The 21,189-nt window shown below is 33.7% G+C and overlaps 3 protein-coding genes and 1 non-coding gene across 4 annotated transcripts; 1 reads left to right on the plus strand and 3 right to left on the minus strand.

The window, feature by feature from the left end:
- Positions 1–1,082: 1,082 nt before the first annotated feature.
- LOC110660370 (polcalcin Bet v 4-like) lies at positions 1,083–1,494 on the plus strand. Its single transcript, XM_058153314.1, has one exon. The coding sequence runs from the start codon at positions 1,240–1,242 to the stop codon at positions 1,492–1,494; it is 255 nt and encodes an 84-aa protein (XP_058009297.1). The 5' UTR covers positions 1,083–1,239.
- Positions 1,495–1,810: 316 nt separating this feature from the next.
- On the minus strand, positions 1,811–5,621 carry LOC110660369 (probable serine/threonine-protein kinase PBL7). The gene is made up of 6 exons (XM_021818665.2): positions 4,719–5,621; positions 4,368–4,625; positions 4,109–4,281; positions 3,941–4,020; positions 3,687–3,834; positions 1,811–2,456 (listed from the first exon to the last, which is right to left on the minus strand). The coding sequence occupies exons 1-6, from the start codon at positions 5,254–5,256 to the stop codon at positions 2,112–2,114; spliced, it is 1,542 nt and encodes a 513-aa protein (XP_021674357.2). The 5' UTR covers positions 5,257–5,621; the 3' UTR covers positions 1,811–2,111.
- A 4,920-nt stretch (positions 5,622–10,541) lies between these two features.
- On the minus strand, positions 10,542–10,615 carry TRNAN-GUU (transfer RNA asparagine (anticodon GUU)). Its single transcript has one exon. It is a non-coding gene; the product is annotated as a tRNA-Asn (tRNA).
- A 946-nt stretch (positions 10,616–11,561) lies between these two features.
- On the minus strand, positions 11,562–13,455 carry LOC110660368 (pentatricopeptide repeat-containing protein At1g77360, mitochondrial). Its single transcript, XM_021818664.2, has one exon. The coding sequence runs from the start codon at positions 13,292–13,294 to the stop codon at positions 11,774–11,776; it is 1,521 nt and encodes a 506-aa protein (XP_021674356.2). The 5' UTR covers positions 13,295–13,455; the 3' UTR covers positions 11,562–11,773.
- Between the last annotated feature and the right edge of the window lie 7,734 nt (positions 13,456–21,189).

A 21,189-nucleotide genomic window follows, 5' to 3' on the forward strand; every position in this document is an offset into this window, starting at 1 on the left:
TTGAGAAAATAACTTTCATTTTTTAAAAATGAAAGTTATTTTTTATTTTTAAAATTTTGATAATTTTAATAAAATATAAAAATATTTACACATGTATGAAATAAATATGTGTAATTGATTTAACATTATAATTAAATAAAAAAAATATTTTTTAAAAAAGTTTTTTTATAAAAAATACTTTTTTACATACAAATTATTTTTAATGAAATAAATAGGGGTTTATTCTGCAAATTTTTTTCCTTTCTCCTTAATACTAGGGCAAGCTCTGCAGCAAAATATAACAACCAAGAGAAAGTTTTCCACAAGATAAATTTTTAAATATAATCTTTATATATATATATATTTGTTAAAATTATAATATTAAAAATTTAATATATAAAAATAAATTAATTTTTATATAAATTATAATAATTATAATTATTATTATTATTATTATTATTATTAACTATGGTGATTTGGGATTCTCATCCCACGTTTTATTAGAGCCGAGAAAAATCGATCGAATATGGGACGACGAACAATTATCATGCCTATATTGATTTGCAATATACTGACTCCATTGGCCATTAACGGGGCAAAATTAATAAATTAATGTGCACTTGCTTGTTTAATGAAATGTGAATTGATTTTGGACAATTTTTCTTTAATTACTGCGATTGGATAAAATTAGAAGTGAGGTTAATTTTTCCATAGAACTTGGAAAAGCTTGCACTTGGTTGTTATATTTTGACGTAAACTTGTTTTTTTTTTTTCCAAATGTTCAAAAGAAAACATTATCCTTAATCATTTAACATGTCCATCAACGAAAAGTAACAAAAATCATCTTTAATGTTACTATATATATATATATCCATGAATATAAAGCAAAATTTTCATGGTTACAAAAATTTTTAAATGGTTTTGCAAGTATCACGTAAACTTGACTATTATTCATATGGAGTGAGTCTAGCTTATGTGGTGGAGGCTGTCATTTTGGGGTTCCATTATTCAACTTGTTTTACTAAATTTTCTCACAAATTTGTTAGAATAATTGGTCCAATTCAACTAACAGCATTGGGAGCAAAAACAGTTGAGAACTTTGAGGTGATCCATTCCTGTTTCTTACATCCGATTTCAAATGCTGGCCTTACACACAAAACTCACTCACTTTTTTAGAATCCAAACTCTTGCTTGTCTCTCAATCCTTCACAGATTAATTCACTTAAACAAAAAACCAATCACACATTCGCCCTCAAAACCATGGCTGATGAAGCTCAGGATCAGGCTGAACGTGAGCGCATTTTCAAGCACTTCGACTTGAATGGAGATGGCAAGATCTCCGCCGCCGAGCTTGGTGACTGCTTGAAGACCCTCGGCTCGGTCACCCCGGATGATATCAAGCGTATGATGGCGGAGATTGATACCGATGGTGACGGATTCATATCATACGAGGAGTTCACAGAGTTTGCCACAGCCAACCGTGGCCTAATGAAGGATGTTGCCAAGATATTTTGATGTCACTATTAACCCATCAACTCATTTCCTTTATATTCCTCGTCTTGTGTTCTCAATAGGAAGGACACAGGAGTCCAAAATGGTTTTTCATTATGACAGTTTTGTTCTGGTAGTTAAACTGTAACCACTTGTCTTCTAAATTTTTCTATATTTATCTCCTCAGCAATCCAATTTGATGTTGTAACAAGAAAGTGGTTATGTGACCAAATGAGACATTGCATTCAGATGCCTCCACAAAAAAAAAAAAAAAAAAAAAAAAACGGACTCTTTAACTTAATTCCTAATACTACAATAAGACGTTTGATCCGTATGGTCATATGCTAAGTTATGTAAAATCATGTTATCAGGAAAGAATTCACTGGGTGCACATAAAAATAATGCACTTCTGTCTCACAAATACAAGGGGATACACTGCACTGCAGGAATCCTTTGAAACAAAAAAAGCCTAAACTTTAAACGAAAATCTATATACACAATTTCTTAGTGAACTTCTTTTCCTATTTACAATTTTCAACATTTCTTCTGTTCTGATTTCTAGCACTTCTCTGCAAGCAAGCAACAAAATAAGAGAACAACCAAAAACGGGGAAAAAATCAGAGAGTTAAATGGGCCATGCATCAACGACAATAAAGGTGATCTTCATCTTCAAACTCTGAAACTCCTAGCATTGCCAAAGCTATGTGATTGCTTATCTCACTTTTTGTTTGTTGTAGCTGAGGGTAGCAATCTATAATCCCAGAAAAATTGGACTTCTTCTTATTGTAGTAGACTGGTTCTTCTTCACCTCTCAATATAGCAATAATTTCTGCAATGCCTGGCCGTCGAGCTTCCTCATTACTTGTACAGGCAGCAGCAGCTTGAATCATCTGGGTTATTTGACTTGTATTTCTCAAAGTGCATTTAAGATGCGGATCAAGCAACTCTTCAACGGCTCCTTTTCCCTTTTGCAATAGAGGTTTAGCCTGCAAAAGATTGAATGGTTAATCATGTCTTCATCACAACCATGTCATGCAGAGTCTAGTCATATTACAAATAACAGTACAAATGCTATCAGGTTGTGAAGGAACAGCTTACTAAAAAGTGGCAGGCTCTAATTATAAGAGAAGAAGTTATTCAAGAGGTATTTATGTTATGACAATTCTAGCAGACAATTTCTTAAAGCTTTACAAAAACTCCGGTTCACACTCCATAGAAACCAGAGACTGTTCTTGAGGGAATCTTGGCTAGCCAAGTCCAAAATTGTTCCTGCCAAAACATGATTCTTCAGTTATTGAATCAATTCACAGTACCCACATTAAAAATACCCTAGCGCAGGCATCTATTCTAATCTCTCATTGCACTGAGATTATTGGATAGTCAATGGTAGGCATACATTTCATGATCCTTGACTTCTGAGAAATAAGAAATTTTTGCAGTAATGAAAGTTTTCTTGTAAAATTTCCCCCTTTGCTACTTCTTCACATAGTATATCAACAAATTTGATAAATTTCAGCATTCTGTTGGTGTGAACAATATTACTTCAGCTTTAGAGAAAGACATCACAAATTGAATGCTCAAAAAAAAAAGTGGAAAAGTCAAGTAAAAACAAAGAACTCTGGCATTAACATGATTGGTCCATTTCAAAATACAATGCAAGAAGTTCTATCTATTTCCAAGAGGCACCAAAAAGTACCACAACCATACCATCATGTACTACAAGGCTCCGTTTGGGAAAATGGTTAGGAGGCCAAGAGACTGTTTTTGGAAAAAGCAACATTTTAGATTCTATTCAAAAAAGTTGTTTAGTTGGTTTGGATTTCTTATGACTAAAACATCTCAAATTCAACTTTAAATCAATTTTTAATACCCCCTAACCAACATATTTAAGGAGGGTTTTTTCTCAACAGCCTCAACAGCAACTCCAAAAGCAATGCCAAACAGATTCTAAGATGCAACAATTTAGAAACACTTTGTCATGTTTGTACTTTTCCAGTTTAATGAGTTCACAGAATCCAGCAATCACCATCAAAATGTAATTAGCACTTAGGCATCAACAATGTAAATATGTGGTTGCAGATTTAGGCATTGTCAATTTTAAGGTAACAGGATTACCCCTACTTCTTAATGGCAACTTCTATGGGGACCATTCATTCAAGCGTTACAAAGTCAAAGCAGCTGCTGAAAAGTGTAAAAGAATTAGTTCATCAACCTACCCAGAGTACCAAATTCTCTTCCCCCGGAGACCTTCTTGCTTCAATTGGTTTCCTTCCAGTTATTAGTTCAAAGAGGACCACTCCAAAAGCATAAACATCGGTCTTATCAGATACCTTCCCATGCTGGAAGTACTCAGGAGGCAGGTAACTGTGGATTTAAATTTTATATCAACAGGTGAAAGGAATAGAAAATCTTGCTGAACAACTAAACATAAAATATGTATTCTTTTCTCATAAGTTTCCTGAAATCATACCCAAATGTTCCCTTCACAGTTTTGCAAAGGAAAGGTACTGAGGGTGCAGAGGTCCAAGTAGCCAATCCAAAATCACACAACTGTAAACACCATCATCGAAATAAATCAATCACAACAACATGAGTAGGACTAATCAATAAGTGTAACCCGCAAAACAAATTCCCTTACCTTGGGTATTTTCTTGGAAGAAAGGAGTATATTTGAGGGTTTAATATCCCTGTGAACAACACATCTCTCAGTTCCATTATGCAAATAAGCAATTGCCTGTGCAATTCCCAGTGCCACCTTATACCTCACCGACCAAGGAAGTGCTGAACCACTTTTTACACATCTCTTCTTCTCTGCAAATGGCTATTCCGTAAATCACTGAAATTCCATAAAATTCAATTAAATATGAAATTTTTAATCAAAGAACAGGAAAACTTACCATGCAAATGGCGCTCTAAGCTCCCACCAGAGACATACTTGTACACCAAGAACAAACCCTCCTCTGGATCAATACAAAAACCAACAAGGGGCACAATATTTGGATTATGAAGAGAGCTAGCAATCATCAGTTCTCTACAAAACGCCTTTGGAGATTCCTTGTCCTCCTTGTCTAATCTCTTAATAGCCACAGCTGCCCTCAAGATTCCAACTCTACCGCTAAAAACGAAGCTCAAAGCTCCTCTTCCCAAAATTCTACCTACCAATAGAGAAAAAATATATATATATTCAAAAACTCAAGCAAGATACCAACATTAAACTCAAACGGAAGAAAGAGGGAACAATTTTGTACCTTTTGAGAAATTAGAGGTAGCAGCAAGAATTTCACTGTAACTAAATCTGACCAAAGAATTTGCCACTGGGGAGATGCTCCGCTCCAGAGACTGAATTCTCCTCCATTTGAGTTCTTTAGCTCTAGTCTCGTTCAACCCATTGTCCAAATTCACCATCAAAACAGTTGCAGAAGCTGAAGAATTCATGTTCATTGACTCAAGCTCGACCTGAGAGCAGAAACTGAACCTGAAAGATGAGTGAACTGATTGTGGATCAGCATTTGTTAACTCTGCACCACCACATCCACCAGACTCTGCCAGTAACCATGCCTTATTGTGCTCTAAATTTGCATTCTTGATTTTACTGCTCTTATTGCTCTCATTTGGGAGAAAACAGGAGAAACCAAGTTGCCAAACCATCTTTCTTAAAATGGTTTTCATCTTGAGCTCATTATGGTCACAGTAGTGATCTGTATCTGTGGAGGAACAAGTGTAGAGAGCTCCTAAGCTATTTGGAGGCTCCCTTGTGCCCGCACAGCTGCCTTGAAAGAAACCCATTCTTGAAAGCAGATCTCAATGAGAGCACAGAAACCCAGAAACCAGAAAAAGAGAGAGAATATAAAAAAGTGAAAGCCGCTTTGCTTCAAGGGTGGGAGAGAATTTCTCAACAGAGAGACAAAGACAGAAAGAAATGAGAAATTGACCAAAGGGTGTGGGTTATGCGTATATAAAAACCATGTATGAGTAGGTAAATGCTTGTTAGTTTAACGTACCAGATTTTTTTTTTTTTTTTTGAAGATTGAAATTAATAAAATGTACCAGACTATTAGAGGAAGAAGGTAGACAATTATGGTCGCTAAAGAAAACCCATAAAAATTGAAAATAGGGTTTGGTTTAATTGAAGGTATTATTATTTAAAGAAAATGGAGAAAACGGGTGAGTTGATTTGCAGAGAAAGAGAAGATTCCTGCTGCCAATATTGAAGTGGACAATTAGGACCCACAAGAGGGGACGTTCTTTGCATAATTTGGATTAGTTAAATAAGAAAAACCATAATTAAGATAGAGAGAGAGAGAGAGAGAGAGTACCAACCTGAAAAAAAAGCTTGTGGGTTAACAAGCTAGACAGCTTTTCTCAGACTGGGACAGGAATCAAGAATCATTACAACCTAATATTGAGATTAATATTGTTTATAGTGCAAAAGTAAAAAAAAAAATAATAAATAAAAAGGCGAAGCTTGTGGCTTTATGGGGTTCTTAAGAAATTGATCAAGAGACAAAGAAAATTTATATTTTATTAGGACCCAAATCATACAAAGATGGCAACGTAGTTTGGTCACCATCCAACACATTCCAGCAACCTCTTCCGGCATCCCAGCTAGCCTAGTTAGTTTGTCTTCAGCCGACCTTCGAGTTCTAACACGAATACATGTACACTTGGGAGTTGTACTTGTACCAGGCAACCTTCTATTTAAATTGGCTTACACAATAAGAATAGAGGCCAATTTGAGATATTTAAAATTAGTTTTTATACACACCGTTTTATGAATGTAGTCATCACTGTATATCACGGTGACAACAAGGGTAAAGTCATGGTGTTGATGGCCACCGTGATAGTGATGACTACATTAACAATTGTAGTAATGCCAACAGCAACGAAGTGGCGGTTAGTAACAATAATAACCAAAGAAAAATTGTGAGAATTGCCATAAATAATAAATCATTAATTATATTTAATGCGATTTTTAAAAAAAAAATCAAAATGGTCTGTGAATCTTTACTTTTTTACAATGGAAAAAAATTAAATTAAAAAATATTAACATTACAAAAACTCAATTTCACATCACCTTACAATATTAAATCTTTACTAATTTTTTTAGCATTTGTAATTCATAGTTTTTAGTAGGTACCCACACAAATATTGACATCAACATCTCATGCTTCCAAAGTTTAATTTTTTAAAAATATTACCTTTTGCTTTCATATTGTTTCAATTAATTGTCCACATTACACAACTTGGAAGCATGCCTCATGAGTCATTCATGCGAATTCATTATAAAATTAAGTTCACCATCACCATCTCAAAAAAATTATACCTTTAATGGGTGTTTTTCCAAAGTCAAATTCAAGAGGATGCAAACAAGATCACAAGTAAATAAAGACATCTTCTCCAACTCTTCCATTTTCTTGAGAATGGATAATTATTATATTAATTGATAATTAATTATATGTCTTATAATATAAAAATCTTTAATTTTAAATTTGAATTCCAATAGTTTATTTTTTAAATAAAATTCTAAAAAACAAAAAAACATTACAACTTTGAAAAGGGCTATTACTGTTCTTTTATGGGGGTAATAAAAATAGGGAATCAAAAACTATACAAGGAAAGTTTGATGGATTTTTGTCATTTATGTAGAGCTAGCTTATCACTGCAATTGGATTCTAACTAAACAAATCATGTTTTATCTTATTTTTAAAATGATGAGCATACATACTGTTGTAATATTTTTCCAATTTTAGAAGATAAATAGGAATTTGTAGAAAAAGATTTTCATTCAGAATTCTTCCACTCTTAATTAAATGTTGGTGGTCCATTTCATACCCAGATGTTGATGTTCTAGGACATGATCTATTACCTAACTTACCTGTTAGGCTTTCTTTATAATAAATTGTATAAAAAAAAAATTAATTGAATTTTCACACAATTATATAATTTTTAATTAAAATAAATTATTTATAAAAAAAAATTCATTTGAATTCTCATACCATTATAATTAATTTTTACTTTTTTTAATTATAAAATTTTCTTTCCAAACATGAAAATTTACTAAAAAAATAAAAGTAAATTCTTATAAAATTCAGATTTAACAAAAAAAATTCAGATTTATATTTATTTCAAATTAATTTCTTGTTTTTAATTAAAAGAATTAAATTTTTTTCACTTATTATCTTTTTGTAAATATGAGAATCAATAAAAAAAAAAAAAAGAAATTAATTGAATTAAATAGTTACAAATTTCTATTACCTAAATAATGCTAATTGTGGGAAAAAATCCAAAGTTCTTCCAAGGATGGAAATAAAATTATATGGTATAAATTTTATTTTTAGGCTGTGATAATTTTAATTAAGTGGCCCTAGAATTACAACCACAATCCATAGCTGTAAATACAAACTAAAAATTGAAAATACAAAGGAAATGAACTTCCACCAATTCTAGAAGAAAAGAGAAGACTACCCAACTCATATTTATTATGGGCATTAGAGCATAGAGTCATACACTGTTTGAGCTGGTAGGGTTTCAGCAACATTTTTAAGGTTAACTTTAAATTAAAATTATATTCAATTTGGAAGTGACAAAAAATTGTTAAATTTATTTTTTTTTCAATTATTATGATAAAATAATATTGTAAATCAAATTTCGTTTTATTATTAATTGCGATAATCATTTTTTTTCATATTAAAAAATTAAAATAATTAAATATATGTCAGCAAATAAATTATGATTCCTCTTTCAATCAATTAATTCAAAAGTGAGATTTTCACCTAATATTTGTAGGGGTTGGATTGTCCTCCAAGCTCGATCGAAAGGATCAGTACTCACAAAGCTTAATTTTTAAGTCACATATGCATAACTTTCTAGAAGTACCATCCATCCAATGCAGGCATTTCCTTAATTTTTCTCTCTTTTTTTTTTTTTCTAAAATTTGCTTGACTAAAAATTAGAAAATGAAGTTAATTGATTAAAAGAACATCTCTTCTAATTTTTGAAGATAACTAAAATTTCCAATGTTTTATTACATATAAGTCTATTAAATTAATTAAAAAGCAAAGGATATTAATATTTTATAAAAGAACAGAAGCTATCACGCTGAAACATATTCTTTAATTAGGCTCTGTAAACAAATGAGCCATTTATTATTTTAAGTATTTATTAATTTATTTATAATAATAGTGAATATATATGTCATTTATTTTTGGTAAAAGAAATTGTAAATTAAATTATTAATAAAGTTATAAAAACAATGATTATAAATAATTAAATTATTTGATAAAATTACATTTATGTCAACTAACTATTTTATATTATTTATAATAAAAGAATAATTAGAAAATAAAATATATAGACTGAATTAACATAAGATTTTTTTTTAAAAGAAAATTAGTAGAATTTGTATTAATATATATAGGCATTATTTAATTAAAAAGGGACCCATTTTGGTTTCCTAACAAAAAGTTTGAGGTATGATGAAAATTGGGACGAAGAGATTAGGCTAAAATAAAGACATAATTGGTTAAAGGCTTTTTTTTTTTTTTTTGGTAGGGTTGGTGACTTATATAATTTTTCCAAAACAATTAAGCTCTCAGAATTGGATAATTATGAATATGGTCATTGCGCGTGTGGAGAAGCCCTACCTAATAAGGACCTAACATGATTATAGATTATAATAATGAGAATGAGGCTTCTAATTATATTGTTAAATTTTTCTATTTCAAAAAAAAAATATATATATATATATTTTGTAAGGCATAAAATCATGGTACGTGGAACACTTCTAATGTTAAGTGCATAAAATTTGGTTGGCAGACCTGCCTTTAATATATTTATAATTATTAATATTTTTCAAAGCCTTTATATTTTAATTTATTCCATCTTTGAACTTAATAACTCCTCAATTCGAAGTTGAACTATGCTTTAAATTTAAATAATCGTCTTTTTTCAAATGAAATTTAATGTTTAATTTTTTATGAATTTTAATTTTTTTTAATAGTTTTATAAAAAATGAAATGTGATTAGACGACCCCGTGTTGAGCAGGCAATGAGTGGGTCCTTCTTCCTCCAAACAAGGTGGCAATTAGCACCGCACAAGGAGGAGCATGTGGTGGTGAGAATCGCAGATGAGCCGATGCCATTAAATCTATTTATGATTCTCAAAATTAAAAATAAAAATTTTGACTTCAATCAAAACGCACATGAACATTTATTATTTTATGGCAATAAAAAAAATTTCAAGATATTCTGGTGCCCATGTGAATGATATTTATTATTTTTACTGCATGTCGATTTTTTTTTTTTTTTTAGCATACCAATGGTTAAAAATAAAAAATTCAACTAACTATGTGTGCTTCATGGTAGTAATTTGGGTGGAAGTAGTAAGAAGGGGGAATATTGAATTTATTATGCTTTAATTTTTTTTTTTTAAGAAGGATTATGTTTGGAAGGTTAAATTTTTTTTTTTTAAGAAAGATTATGTTTGGAAGGTTAAAACTAAATAATTATTTTGTAATTTATTTAGTACTTAAATAGGTGTTATGGCCTATCTTATTGTCATTATGGCAATTGATTATTCAAAAATTTAATTAAAAAGTTTTTATAAAACAACTATATATACTTTTGTGGCAATAGATAGGTATACCTGCTCACTTAATCTAAGGGTAACACTAATTATCCTTTTTATTAGATATTAACCTAGCTTTAATTAATCCTTCAATGTTTATTTTTATTAATAATCATCACAAATGTAAATTAAAACAAAACGCACCTAATGCATGAATAATTTGAAACATTTATATAACAAAGTAATATCACAATCCCATAAAATCGCATAGCATTTAAATATCAATATCAATCAATATACGTACCTAACATTTTAACAAAGTAATTTCTTTTAATCTTCATGAGACTTCATTTAGAGGTTAACATCTTTTTTTTTTTCCGCATATATTATATATGTTTTTTTTCAAAATTATCATGAATATTATTCCTTTGGGGCTTCCATCTCAAAAGGGTTTTTTTTTGTTCTTTTCCTCCTGAAATTTGAACAAAATTAAAAAACAATAATTCGCTAGAAGGAGGGCTTGAACCTCCGACCTTGTGGTTAACAGCCACACGCTCTAACCAACTGAGCTATTCCAGCTTGGCTATTTCATTTTGTTGCATATATATTTCTATCGAACTCATAAGCAGACACTTTTCCACACATGAAAGACGAAAAATTCGATCGAAATATGGAAAAGAAGCCACAATGATAAAAATGGAAGGCAATTTGTTTTGGGTATGAGAGAATATGGATATGATCAAACAAAAAGGGAAAAAGTTTCAAAAAAGAAATTATGACATGTACATTCTTTATATGTTTTACCAAAGAAATAGTACAAATTCAAATAACTCCGTGAATTATTGAGGCATTTTAACATCAAATATGTAAAAATAGTTTTAAGATGTTGGTGAATGTAAAATCTGGTTTGACTCCCTGCCCTAGCATTGAAAACTAAATATTGTCTTCGCAAATAGAATGGGTGAATCGAATGCACATTCCTTATTTGTGACTCTTTGAGATTTACTATGACTGTGGGGTGGGTTATACCAGAGACTATGAAACTGCCTAACCGCGAATCCTAAGCCTGCTAGAGAGCTCCGTTTTGCATCTCAAAAAAAAGAAAATGTATAATTCTAGTGGCGACAAGCCTTGCCTTTCCTTAAAGCTGTATTCAGCTTTCAATTCTCACCCCTTCGATCATCATTTTTAAACATCTAAACACGAGGAAACAACAAAATAATACTCCTCAACATCCTTATTGAAGGCACGATACTATTTGTCAAGGGAAGGATTTGAACGAGGAAAACAATTATTACCAATGGCTAACACTATTTTGCAAGGAAATGGAAATGAGTACAAAAAATGACCTTAAACATAGATTCAAAAGTATAATAAGTGCAATTATAGTATCATGTAGACTTCCTATTACTATTGTGGTTGCATTCACAATGAAGGGGCTGCATCACCAACAAAGGAATAATCCATAAGCAAAGTCATAAAGTCATAATGATGGTTCAAAAGTTTAAACAGCTAGAAGAACATGTGTCCACAAATTCAACCAAATATATAATAATAAAACAAAATAAGCCAAGAGATCATTTAGCATCATTTAGTCCCAAATTACAAAAAAAAAAAAAAAAAAAAAAAAAAAAAAAATCATTTTTCCCCAACAAAAGAATACATAAACTGTACACAGTATCTTTAACATCCAGCAGTGAGCTAAAGCACTGTTGTATTCTTTAGATACACTAAGACCTAACCTATCGAATGTGCATTCCACTTTCTTAGAAGTGCCTCGTACACAAAATCCTTTCTTGCTCGAGTAAGACTCTGTTTCAATTTTGCCAATGATGAAGAACTGAGCTTGATTCCCTTTTCGATCATACCTTCAGCATATTTTACTGCTTCAGGATCCATGCGGAGATCCCACAGCCCAGCAACCAACAAATTTCCCGTCTCCTCCAAGTCTGTTTTGTAATTCTCTATCATGCATTTCCAGATTTTGATAGCCATATAAGGGTCCTCTGAATTTATATATACCCTAACAGCCGCACTGCAATTTGCTTGATTAGGAATGAAATCATTTTTCATCATTTCATTGAACAGCACTGAAGCATCCTTCAACTTCCTACTCTTAATCAAGAACTGGAACATCAAATTATAGGTTAGACTATCAGGAAAGGCCCCATTATAAACCATCTCATCCAAAAACCTTTGTGCCACATCAGTATTGCTAGCATAACAATGTAAAGTAATCATCAAATTATACAGCTCGGTATCGGGCATAAGCCTATTTCTCTCCACCATTACCTCCCAAATTAACCCAGCTCTTCTAACATCAATTAACTTCGAGCACTCCTTGAGTGCTGCTCTAAAAAATCTCATTCCTGGACAACACCCCCTATCCTTCATTGTCTGCAAAAACCCAATGGCCTCATCCAACCCATCACGGTCCATTAGCAAAGTACACAAAAACGTATCGTATGCTGGAACATTAACAGGATCCCAACCAATATCTCTAATCATCTCCATGAAAGTTTGTCTAGCACTAAGCACATTCATTTCCTTTTCCCACCCCTCCAAAAGAATGGCATAAGTATCAGCATCAGGCCTAATGACATTCCTGGCCACATGCAAAAACTCAACAGCATCAACATTCTTCCCATCTCTACAAATAGCACTCAATAAGGAATTCAAGGCAAAAACATCTCGGGGACAACCATATTGATCCATAACCTCAAAGGTCATAATAGCTTCTTTAACTCTACCAGCAATAACATAACTATCAAATACAGAAGCAAACGTTGCTAAAGAAACCAACCCTTCTCGTCTCATAGACTTAATCGCATCCCACATAGCATCAAACAAAGAATTCTTACCTAAAATGTCCACAATGAGATTCCAAGAGTAAGGGCTGTGATTATCTTGGAGCTGAAAACCGGCCCAGCGGAAGAACTTGACGGCGGGGCCAGGGAATGAGTAAGAAAGCTTGAGGACTTGCTCGACGTCGGACTGGGAGACATGGACGCCGGCGTTGCCAAAGACGGCTTCGACGGAGGAAGAAGGGGTGTTAACGATGATTTCGCAGAGGAGCTTAATTTTGGGAGGGAGATTAGGGATGTCTAGATAGGAAGGGAAGGTTGGGCGTTTAGTGCTGGGATTAGACGAGGATTGAGTGTTGGGTGTTGTTGCAGAAGAGGAGGAAGGTGACTGCTGGTGTTTCTTGTTGGCATCTTGGCGGTGGTCGTCGAGTTGTCTCCGCTTGTTACTGCCCATTAGAAGCTTTTGATCGAGTTATTGATTGATTAATTGGATAATTTGGCGGAGAATGGGAGAGGAGCAAAACCCTAATTGGACATGAAAGAAAGTGAAGGTACTGGGGCGGATGCAGAAAGAGAACAGAAAAATAAATTTGGTTATCAAAATTTCCACTTCAAATCAAATAAAGGAGAGAATCGAAGAGAAATAAGGAAAAGTTTTAATTTAAAATATTTTATTTTTAAATTAATAAAAAAATAGAAAAAAATAACTGTTAAAATATTTAACTATATTTCTATAATATATAAATATAAAAAGGAAAATAAGGATATACTAATTATTTTTCATTATTTTTTAAAGGAAGAAATTATATTTTCTTTTTATTCTAATAATTTATTAAATTTCTTTTTTTTTTTTTACGAAAAAATAGATTTTATTGAAGGCCTTCAAGAGGCAGAACTTGAAATACAAAAAGAATTTGGATTATGTGATTACACTAAAAGTCATCATCACCGATAGTCTTAACAGCCAATTTATGAACAAGCATGTTTCCTAATCTTTTGATGAAGTTAAAAGAACAGACCTCAAATTCATCCTTAAAAACAAAATATTTTAGGTGATTCATTAGATATGTTGAGGAATAGCAGCTCAACATACCAATTTGATAACTACTTGAGAATTCCCTTCAATAACTATCTTGTTAAAGGTTTTGCTCTTTGCTAGCTAGACTGCTTCTTGGCATGCAATCCCTTCGAGGATAAGAGGACCATAAATGCTAGACACTTTTTTACAAATCCATCCCATTGGCTGCCCATGAGACTTTCGAGCAATAGCTGCAATGGCTCCGGATTTCCAATAAGCATTGTAAATTGCATCCAAATTAATTTTGATCCATTTCTGAGGGGGTGGGGACCAAACTTGCATTTGATAAGTCGATTGAGTTCTGCGAATAAGCTCTCCTTGAGTTGCAATAAATTCCTCAAATTGGTTATGGGCTAAGGAAATGATTTGTTGGCCAGGAATATCTTGATCTTGAAACACCTTTTGATTCCTCACTTTTTAGAGTTGGCATAAAAGAAACGCTAAATGCTGCAGCAACTTTTCCCTTTGGACATGAGCTATGATGGTCTTAGATATTTCAACCCAACAATTCATCATAGAATGCCCCGATAACAAAGTAGACTTGATCCTGAAAGGATAGTTTATCCACACTTCTCTAGCCTTAGGACTCATGAAAAACAGGTGCTTTAAAGTTTCTTTCTCCCCACAAACCAAACGCTGCAATTCTTTAAATCTACTTTTAATGAGTGCCTTACAAGGCAGCCTTTCAATTATTAATCTCCATAAGAATACATTTAGCTTGGATGGGAGCATAATTTTCCATATGTTTCTCCAAACCATAGAATTGTTGCTTGCCACAAAAAGGCTTAGTCCTGCCTTATTTCAATTGGAATGTAAAATGGTAACTCGATGTAACTGAGAAACACTCATCCCCTATTTAATGCTATAAAATATCTTTCCTATTCACCCAATTCATGTGGACTTCTAAGATATTCTCAATTTCATTATCATAAAAAGATTTCCTTTATCACTTGAATATTCTAGACATACCGATCCCAATCAATAAGTTGAGAAACCCAATCCACTTTAACATTAGTATTCTCTCTGATTCTAAGTAAAAGACGAAAGGAGTTGGGAATTTATCTTTCGTCTTTACAAAGGATTGAGTTTCTATTATGGACTTACCATCTTAAGCCATGACTCAACACTGAGTGACCACACAATAAGTTTCTCCATCCCCATGAGGTGTTGCCACAGTTAGGGTTAAAGTTGAAGATCATTTTCGAGTGGAAATGCATGCAAACAATCAAAATTTTCCCCAGTCAAGTCAAGATCCAAACAAAGGGTTAGAGTTGAAAATCATTTCCCCAAGGTAGAAGTTTGATTTGTCTCTTCACTTTTCCTTTTAACAATTTGTAGCAAATTGATCTTGACTATGATTTTTTTTTTTTTTTTACATAAATAACTTTCTTATTTCATGTAATAATAATAATAATAACTAGAGCCAGCTCTCACATATTGCAAATGATATCGTAATATTATTTTTTAAAACTTAACTAACATTTAAAAATAACTTTAAGATTTTTATATTATTTTTTATAATCTAATTATGTTTTCCAATTATTTTCAAAAAAACTACTATTTTTAAATATAAATTTAATAAATTAAAAAAATATTTATAATAATAAAATTAATTATATTATTATAAAATAAAAATAAATAATAGATATTATAAAAGTAAAATAATACTTTATATACATTTTAACATAATTTATTTTTAACCATGAAGATATAAATATTTTCAATTTTTAAATTGTAATTTTTTTATAATTAAATAAAGGTATTTTTTATTAACAAAATAAAAAAAAAATAGTTCAAGCGAAAACCCAAAACTAAATTATATAAGTAAAAATTTATTTAATTCCCATAATCGATTTATTTTTAAGCGACAATAGTTTTCATAGACAATAATTATTATAAAAACAGAGATAACTCTAATAAAATAAAATAGAAAAAATAAATGAAAAGTAAAAGATATTTTCAGCAAAAAATCAAAATTAAGAATCAATTTTTTTAACTTTTATTATTTAATTAAAATTATAGAAGTAATCTTGTTAAATTATTAAAATAAGTTTAAAATTCTCTCTCTCTCTCTCTCTCTCTCTCTCTCTCTCTCTCTCTCTCTCTCTCTCTCTCTCTCTCTCTCTATATATATATATATATATATGTGTGTGTGTGTGTGTGTGTGTTAGTAATATACCCTATAGTATATCATTTAGTATGTATGTTGTACATATTTTATTAATAAAAGACAATTTCATTTTTCTGTTTACATAATATATTTATGTGTAATAGAAAATGTCATTTAATATTTTGTTAAAAATTCTATTCTTAAGTTGTTAAGAATATGAGTGATAGTATTTCTAGTACAAAGTATCATAAATTGGTTCACAATCAAGGATACTTCACACAGGACATGACTTATCTAGAAAGATTGTATTCATGTTTATTCTCAAGGTATTTATATGAGATATAAATAAGATGGAATGGTGAGTCTTATGCCATATAACAAACATGATAAGCACTTATACATGATAAGTAGGCCGAACTAGTAACGCATATGACAAGCACATGGAGTTTATTCTTGTCAATGCATTGTCATATATCATATCAGTGCATATAATCTTTAGACCTGAGATAACACAGTTATTTTGTATATAGGCAGTTTGAGTTTGATACTGCTTTCATACTTGTACTGTGTATGGGTATATAAGCATGTGTTGGCTCCTAATAGTTATATATGGAGGTAGGTTTGATCAAGATGGAATCTGTTACCCTGAGTAAATAGGGATAAAATCCTATGTTCATTTGATTGTTCTTGATGTTTCAAGTTCCTGGCTATGACAGACAGATTTAGTCGGAAAATAGTTTCTAACGAAAAAATCTAATTAATCAAGAACTGGAATTAAAATAGAACATAATATTCATAGCAAATGGGGTTTAACATAAACCATGGCTCCAGCTCGAATTGAGATTTTGTAACAGAGAGATTCTAGTGAATGGTAACATATGATTAAAGGTTCATTTAAGGTATTCCTTGTTACTGATTGGGTGGCTATGGCACGTTATGCTAGGTGTCAACCATAGTCTATGAGATGCCTAAAATGATTTAGAGAAATCATTTATGATAAGAAAGAGTTCTGATGATATTAAGAGTTAATATCATATCTCATTACTAATTAGTGATGAGCCTAGTGAGTCACACATATACACAAGATAATCACCAAGTAAAATGTGATTTAATTGATTAATTAAAGAGTTTAATTAATTAATTAAATAGGTTTGGTTTGTAATAAGATTGCAAAGTTCCTAGCATGACTAATTAATTAAATATGAGTTATTGGATGTATAGCATAAGTTAAATTTATATTTAAAGTGTTTAAATATGAATTTAATTGTGAGAAATTAATTAGTAGAGATTAATTAATTAATTTATATTTGATATAAATTAATTAGAAGAGGAGAAATAATGATTTTGGGTTGAGAACTCAAAATTACAACATAAGGATAATTTGGTCATTTCACATGGTGACATGTGACACAATGAGATGGTGCCACTTGGCACTATATAAGCTTGCCATTTGTCTTCCTATCATGTAAGATGATCAAAGTCAATATTAAGTCTAGCTTTAACACTTGGCTTAATGTGATTGAGTCAATTAAAAAACAAGATACAATGAGGTGGTGACATGTGGCATAGGGTTTAAGTGACTTAATGACCTAATTATATAAAAAGGAAAAGAAAAGATGAAACATAACACACTCTTATTTTCTCTCAAGTGTGGCGGCACACCTCTCTCCTTCTCCTCTTCATCTTGTCTCATCAATTCAAAGAAAATTGCCCAAAATCCTTTGAATTAAAATTGCTAGAAATTATTTCTAGTGTCCTATACATATATACTACCTCTCTAAAGGCAAAAACTCAATTTATAATTAGTTGGCAAAGCCTTGAGAAGCAAATTGGGGGCTGCCCATTGGTGATCTTAGTGTGGACAAGCTAGAGGAACAACACTTGGGATCCTAGGTGCTTCCTAAAGGTACCAATTATATCCATAGTGCATTAAAAAGGTTAGTGCCCTAACTCCTTTTTTAAACTAGGTTTTAAATGAATTAATTTATTGATTCACAATCTTGAATGACAAACATAGATCCTAATACATATTAAAAGTGTTTTAATATACAATTGAGCATTGAAATTAATTAGGCACATAAGAGATATGGTATGATGCATGTAACCCTAGAAGAAAAATTTTGAAATTCAATGCTCTAATGAATTAATCACCATGTTTCCGCTCCTTCAATTAGTATCAGAACTACTATATTTGCCATTTAGATTGAATATTGAGATTTAATTGTGTGATTTTGATCAAATTATGATTGATTTAAAGCTGTTTAGATTTACCAAGAGGTGGCGGCATGGTTGTTGGGCTTCCCTCTTGGTGCGCATGGTTATTGGGCTTAAATATATAATTGTTGTATGTCTTTAGGCCCATGCTTAATTAAATTGTTTAATTAAGAATTTTGATCACACATGTCGACACCATATTTTGGCCGATCAATAAATTTCGAAACTGATCCCCAGCACTAAGTCTCCCTTTGCCATCCAATTACATTTTTGATCTCTCTTTGCCGAACAACCACATTTCCGATCTCTCCTCAAAAGGAATCAAATCAATACTAAGTCCCCATGTCATTTAAAGCCTTGCCGATCTCTCAAACCAATTGTCAAATCTCCTGAATAGTCAATTACATTCCCGATCTCTCTTGTCAGACAAAACTGAACCAGCACTAGATCTTCATTTCAAAAGTTTAGGAATAATCAAGTTAGGGTTCCAATCCGGTTTAATGGCGATCCCGATCTTAAGTGCTCAAGCCAAATTTCCAATTTTAATCAAGTCCCGTTTGGCGTTGGTTCCCTGCCGATCTCATGCTTATTTTATTTTCCGACCTCTTACACTTAGATTAATAATCACCTTTAGTTGTTTTAATATGCTCAAACAATCAAGTGCATAAGTAATTTAGAGATTTTTCGATCACATCCATTCACTGAACAAAAAGGGAATTTCATTTCATATTAAAGTTTGTACAAGTCATTTGGCTGGAGGATCACCCCCAGCCTGATCTACATTTTGCTCATTTCCTCTCTCACCCTCAGCTTCCTCCTCGCTATCCACACCCTCGTCCTGGGGAGCCAGATCTACCATCCAAGAGAAGTCCTCATCGGGGTACCGCTTCTTGAGCTCGGCCAGGAGATCCCTGTGAGCATTCACATAAGCGCCGGCCTCCCTTGTCACTATTTCTTCTTCTTTCGCTTTGAGCTCCTCAGTGAGGTGAGCAACTTCATCGGCCCGGAGCGCCTGAACTTCTTCAAGGACACGAGTTCGCTCGGCCAGAACATGAGCTTGCTCGGCTAGCTTATCTTCGTAGAACTTCATCCGCCCCTCAATTTCAGATATGTAGTTCTGAGCAGATGAGAGTTGGGATCGGAGGGAAGCCACTTCATGACCCATCTTCTCGACCTCCTTACCCAGGTGGTGAGCCTTCTCTCAGATGATGTGCTGATTCACCAAGCACTCTACGTTCAAGCTCATGGATCGAGTCAGGATGTCATCGAGATTGTCCGAGGACAGCCTGTCCCGATCCTCTCGACGGCAGATAGAAGCCCCCAGAACCTTAGCCAAACCTGGATTCTCCCGAACAGTTCGGTTCTTCTCTAGGGAATGGATCAGCACCTGAGCACCGCGGGAAAGGGTCCTTGGGGTAGGTTGGGAAAGACCCCCTTCCGTACTCGAAACGACTGAAGGACGTGGAGGTGGTTCTTCTTGGCAAGGAGGAGATCGGATCACTTCTACCTCGGGGATCGGCTGCCCCGAAGGTTGAGATGAGCCCCCTGGTATTTCCCCGGGCTCATGGCTAGGTGTCTGCAGGGCTTCAGCTCGCTTCATCTCCCATACCTTCCGGGAGATCTCTCTCTTTCGCTTCCGGCTCTCCTTGGAGGCTTCATCGCTTGCCATACCTGCACAAAGAAGAGGTCAGTGAGATCGCTAAGGTCCAAAGATCTGAGATATAGAAAAATACCGATGCCGAGGTCAGAGAGCTGAAGCCTGCGATCTTCGCCAGTGATCAATTCCATTGTCCAATGATGCAGTTCGCCAGTCACTGCGTCCAAACAAGAGAACTTCTCTCTGCCCGCCTGATCTTTCAGCTCCATCACCATCAGGCCTTCCTCCCTATTTAAGGTGATGCGCTTCGGAAGTACGGGGCCCTGGTGCAGCCAGCTGCGAGGGAAACCCTCAAAGCAGTTCGTGATTTTACTCCTCAGGATAAAGAAGCGGTTCTTCCAATTCTTCAGGGAGGAGGGTAGATCGGTAAAGAGCCCACAATGTGGCTTCGCCTGGAAGAACCAATGCTCGTCATCCTTTCGACGAGTCAGCCTATGTAGTTCGGCGAATATCTTAGCTGTAGGACGGAGTCCCTTAGCTCGGCAGAGGCCTCGGAAGGCTACTAGGATTCGCCATGAGTTCGGGTGAACTTGGGCGATGCACACTTGGTGATATTTTAGAACTTCCTTGAAGAAACCGTCCAAAGGGAACCCTAGACCGGCCTTTAATTGTTCTTCATAGACCATGATCATGTCGTTCTCCTCGAAGAAGTGATCAACACGAAGATCACCGTGACACTTAATCAACTCGTAGGAATCAGGCCGAATGTTATACTCTTGGCTGAACGACTGCAAGTCGGTTTCTTGAAGGACTGATGGCAGCTCGTCCATGGGAAGATTCTCTCTCCCTGAAGAAGGTACATGCCTTGATGGTGCTGCTTGCCCCTGAGCTAGAATAGAAACCCTAGAAGGTTCAAGTCGCACGCTTGGTCCGACCACCTCCACTTCATCAGATGACCACGAGATCTGAACGGAAGGGGGGCTTACCACTCTCTGACCCTCGGCGCCGCTCATTTTCAAAGGAAACAAGGAATTTAAACTAAAAAGAAGGATCAAAACCCTTACCGGAGTCTGATCAGTGTCGGAAGAACTTGAGAAAACGAGAGAATTTTAAAGTTGTTCGCGAGAAACTGAAAATGACATAAGGGAGCAACTGGCTAACCCCTCCCCTATTTATACTCGTCCGAGCATTTAATGATCACGATGTTCTAGGCAGTGCATCGATTAGCGAGACTCGCCAGCTTTTCTGTCACGTCTCACGAATATTCCAGAAATTCCATAAACGAGATCGGCTAGTTAGGGATCGGCTAATTAAGGCGAATGTTTGGAAGTGCGGATCAGTTAAGGGTTG

Source organism: Hevea brasiliensis, chromosome 9 (genome assembly GCF_030052815.1).
Source record: "Hevea brasiliensis isolate MT/VB/25A 57/8 chromosome 9, ASM3005281v1, whole genome shotgun sequence".
Classification (NCBI taxonomy): Eukaryota; Viridiplantae; Streptophyta; class Magnoliopsida; order Malpighiales; family Euphorbiaceae; genus Hevea; species Hevea brasiliensis.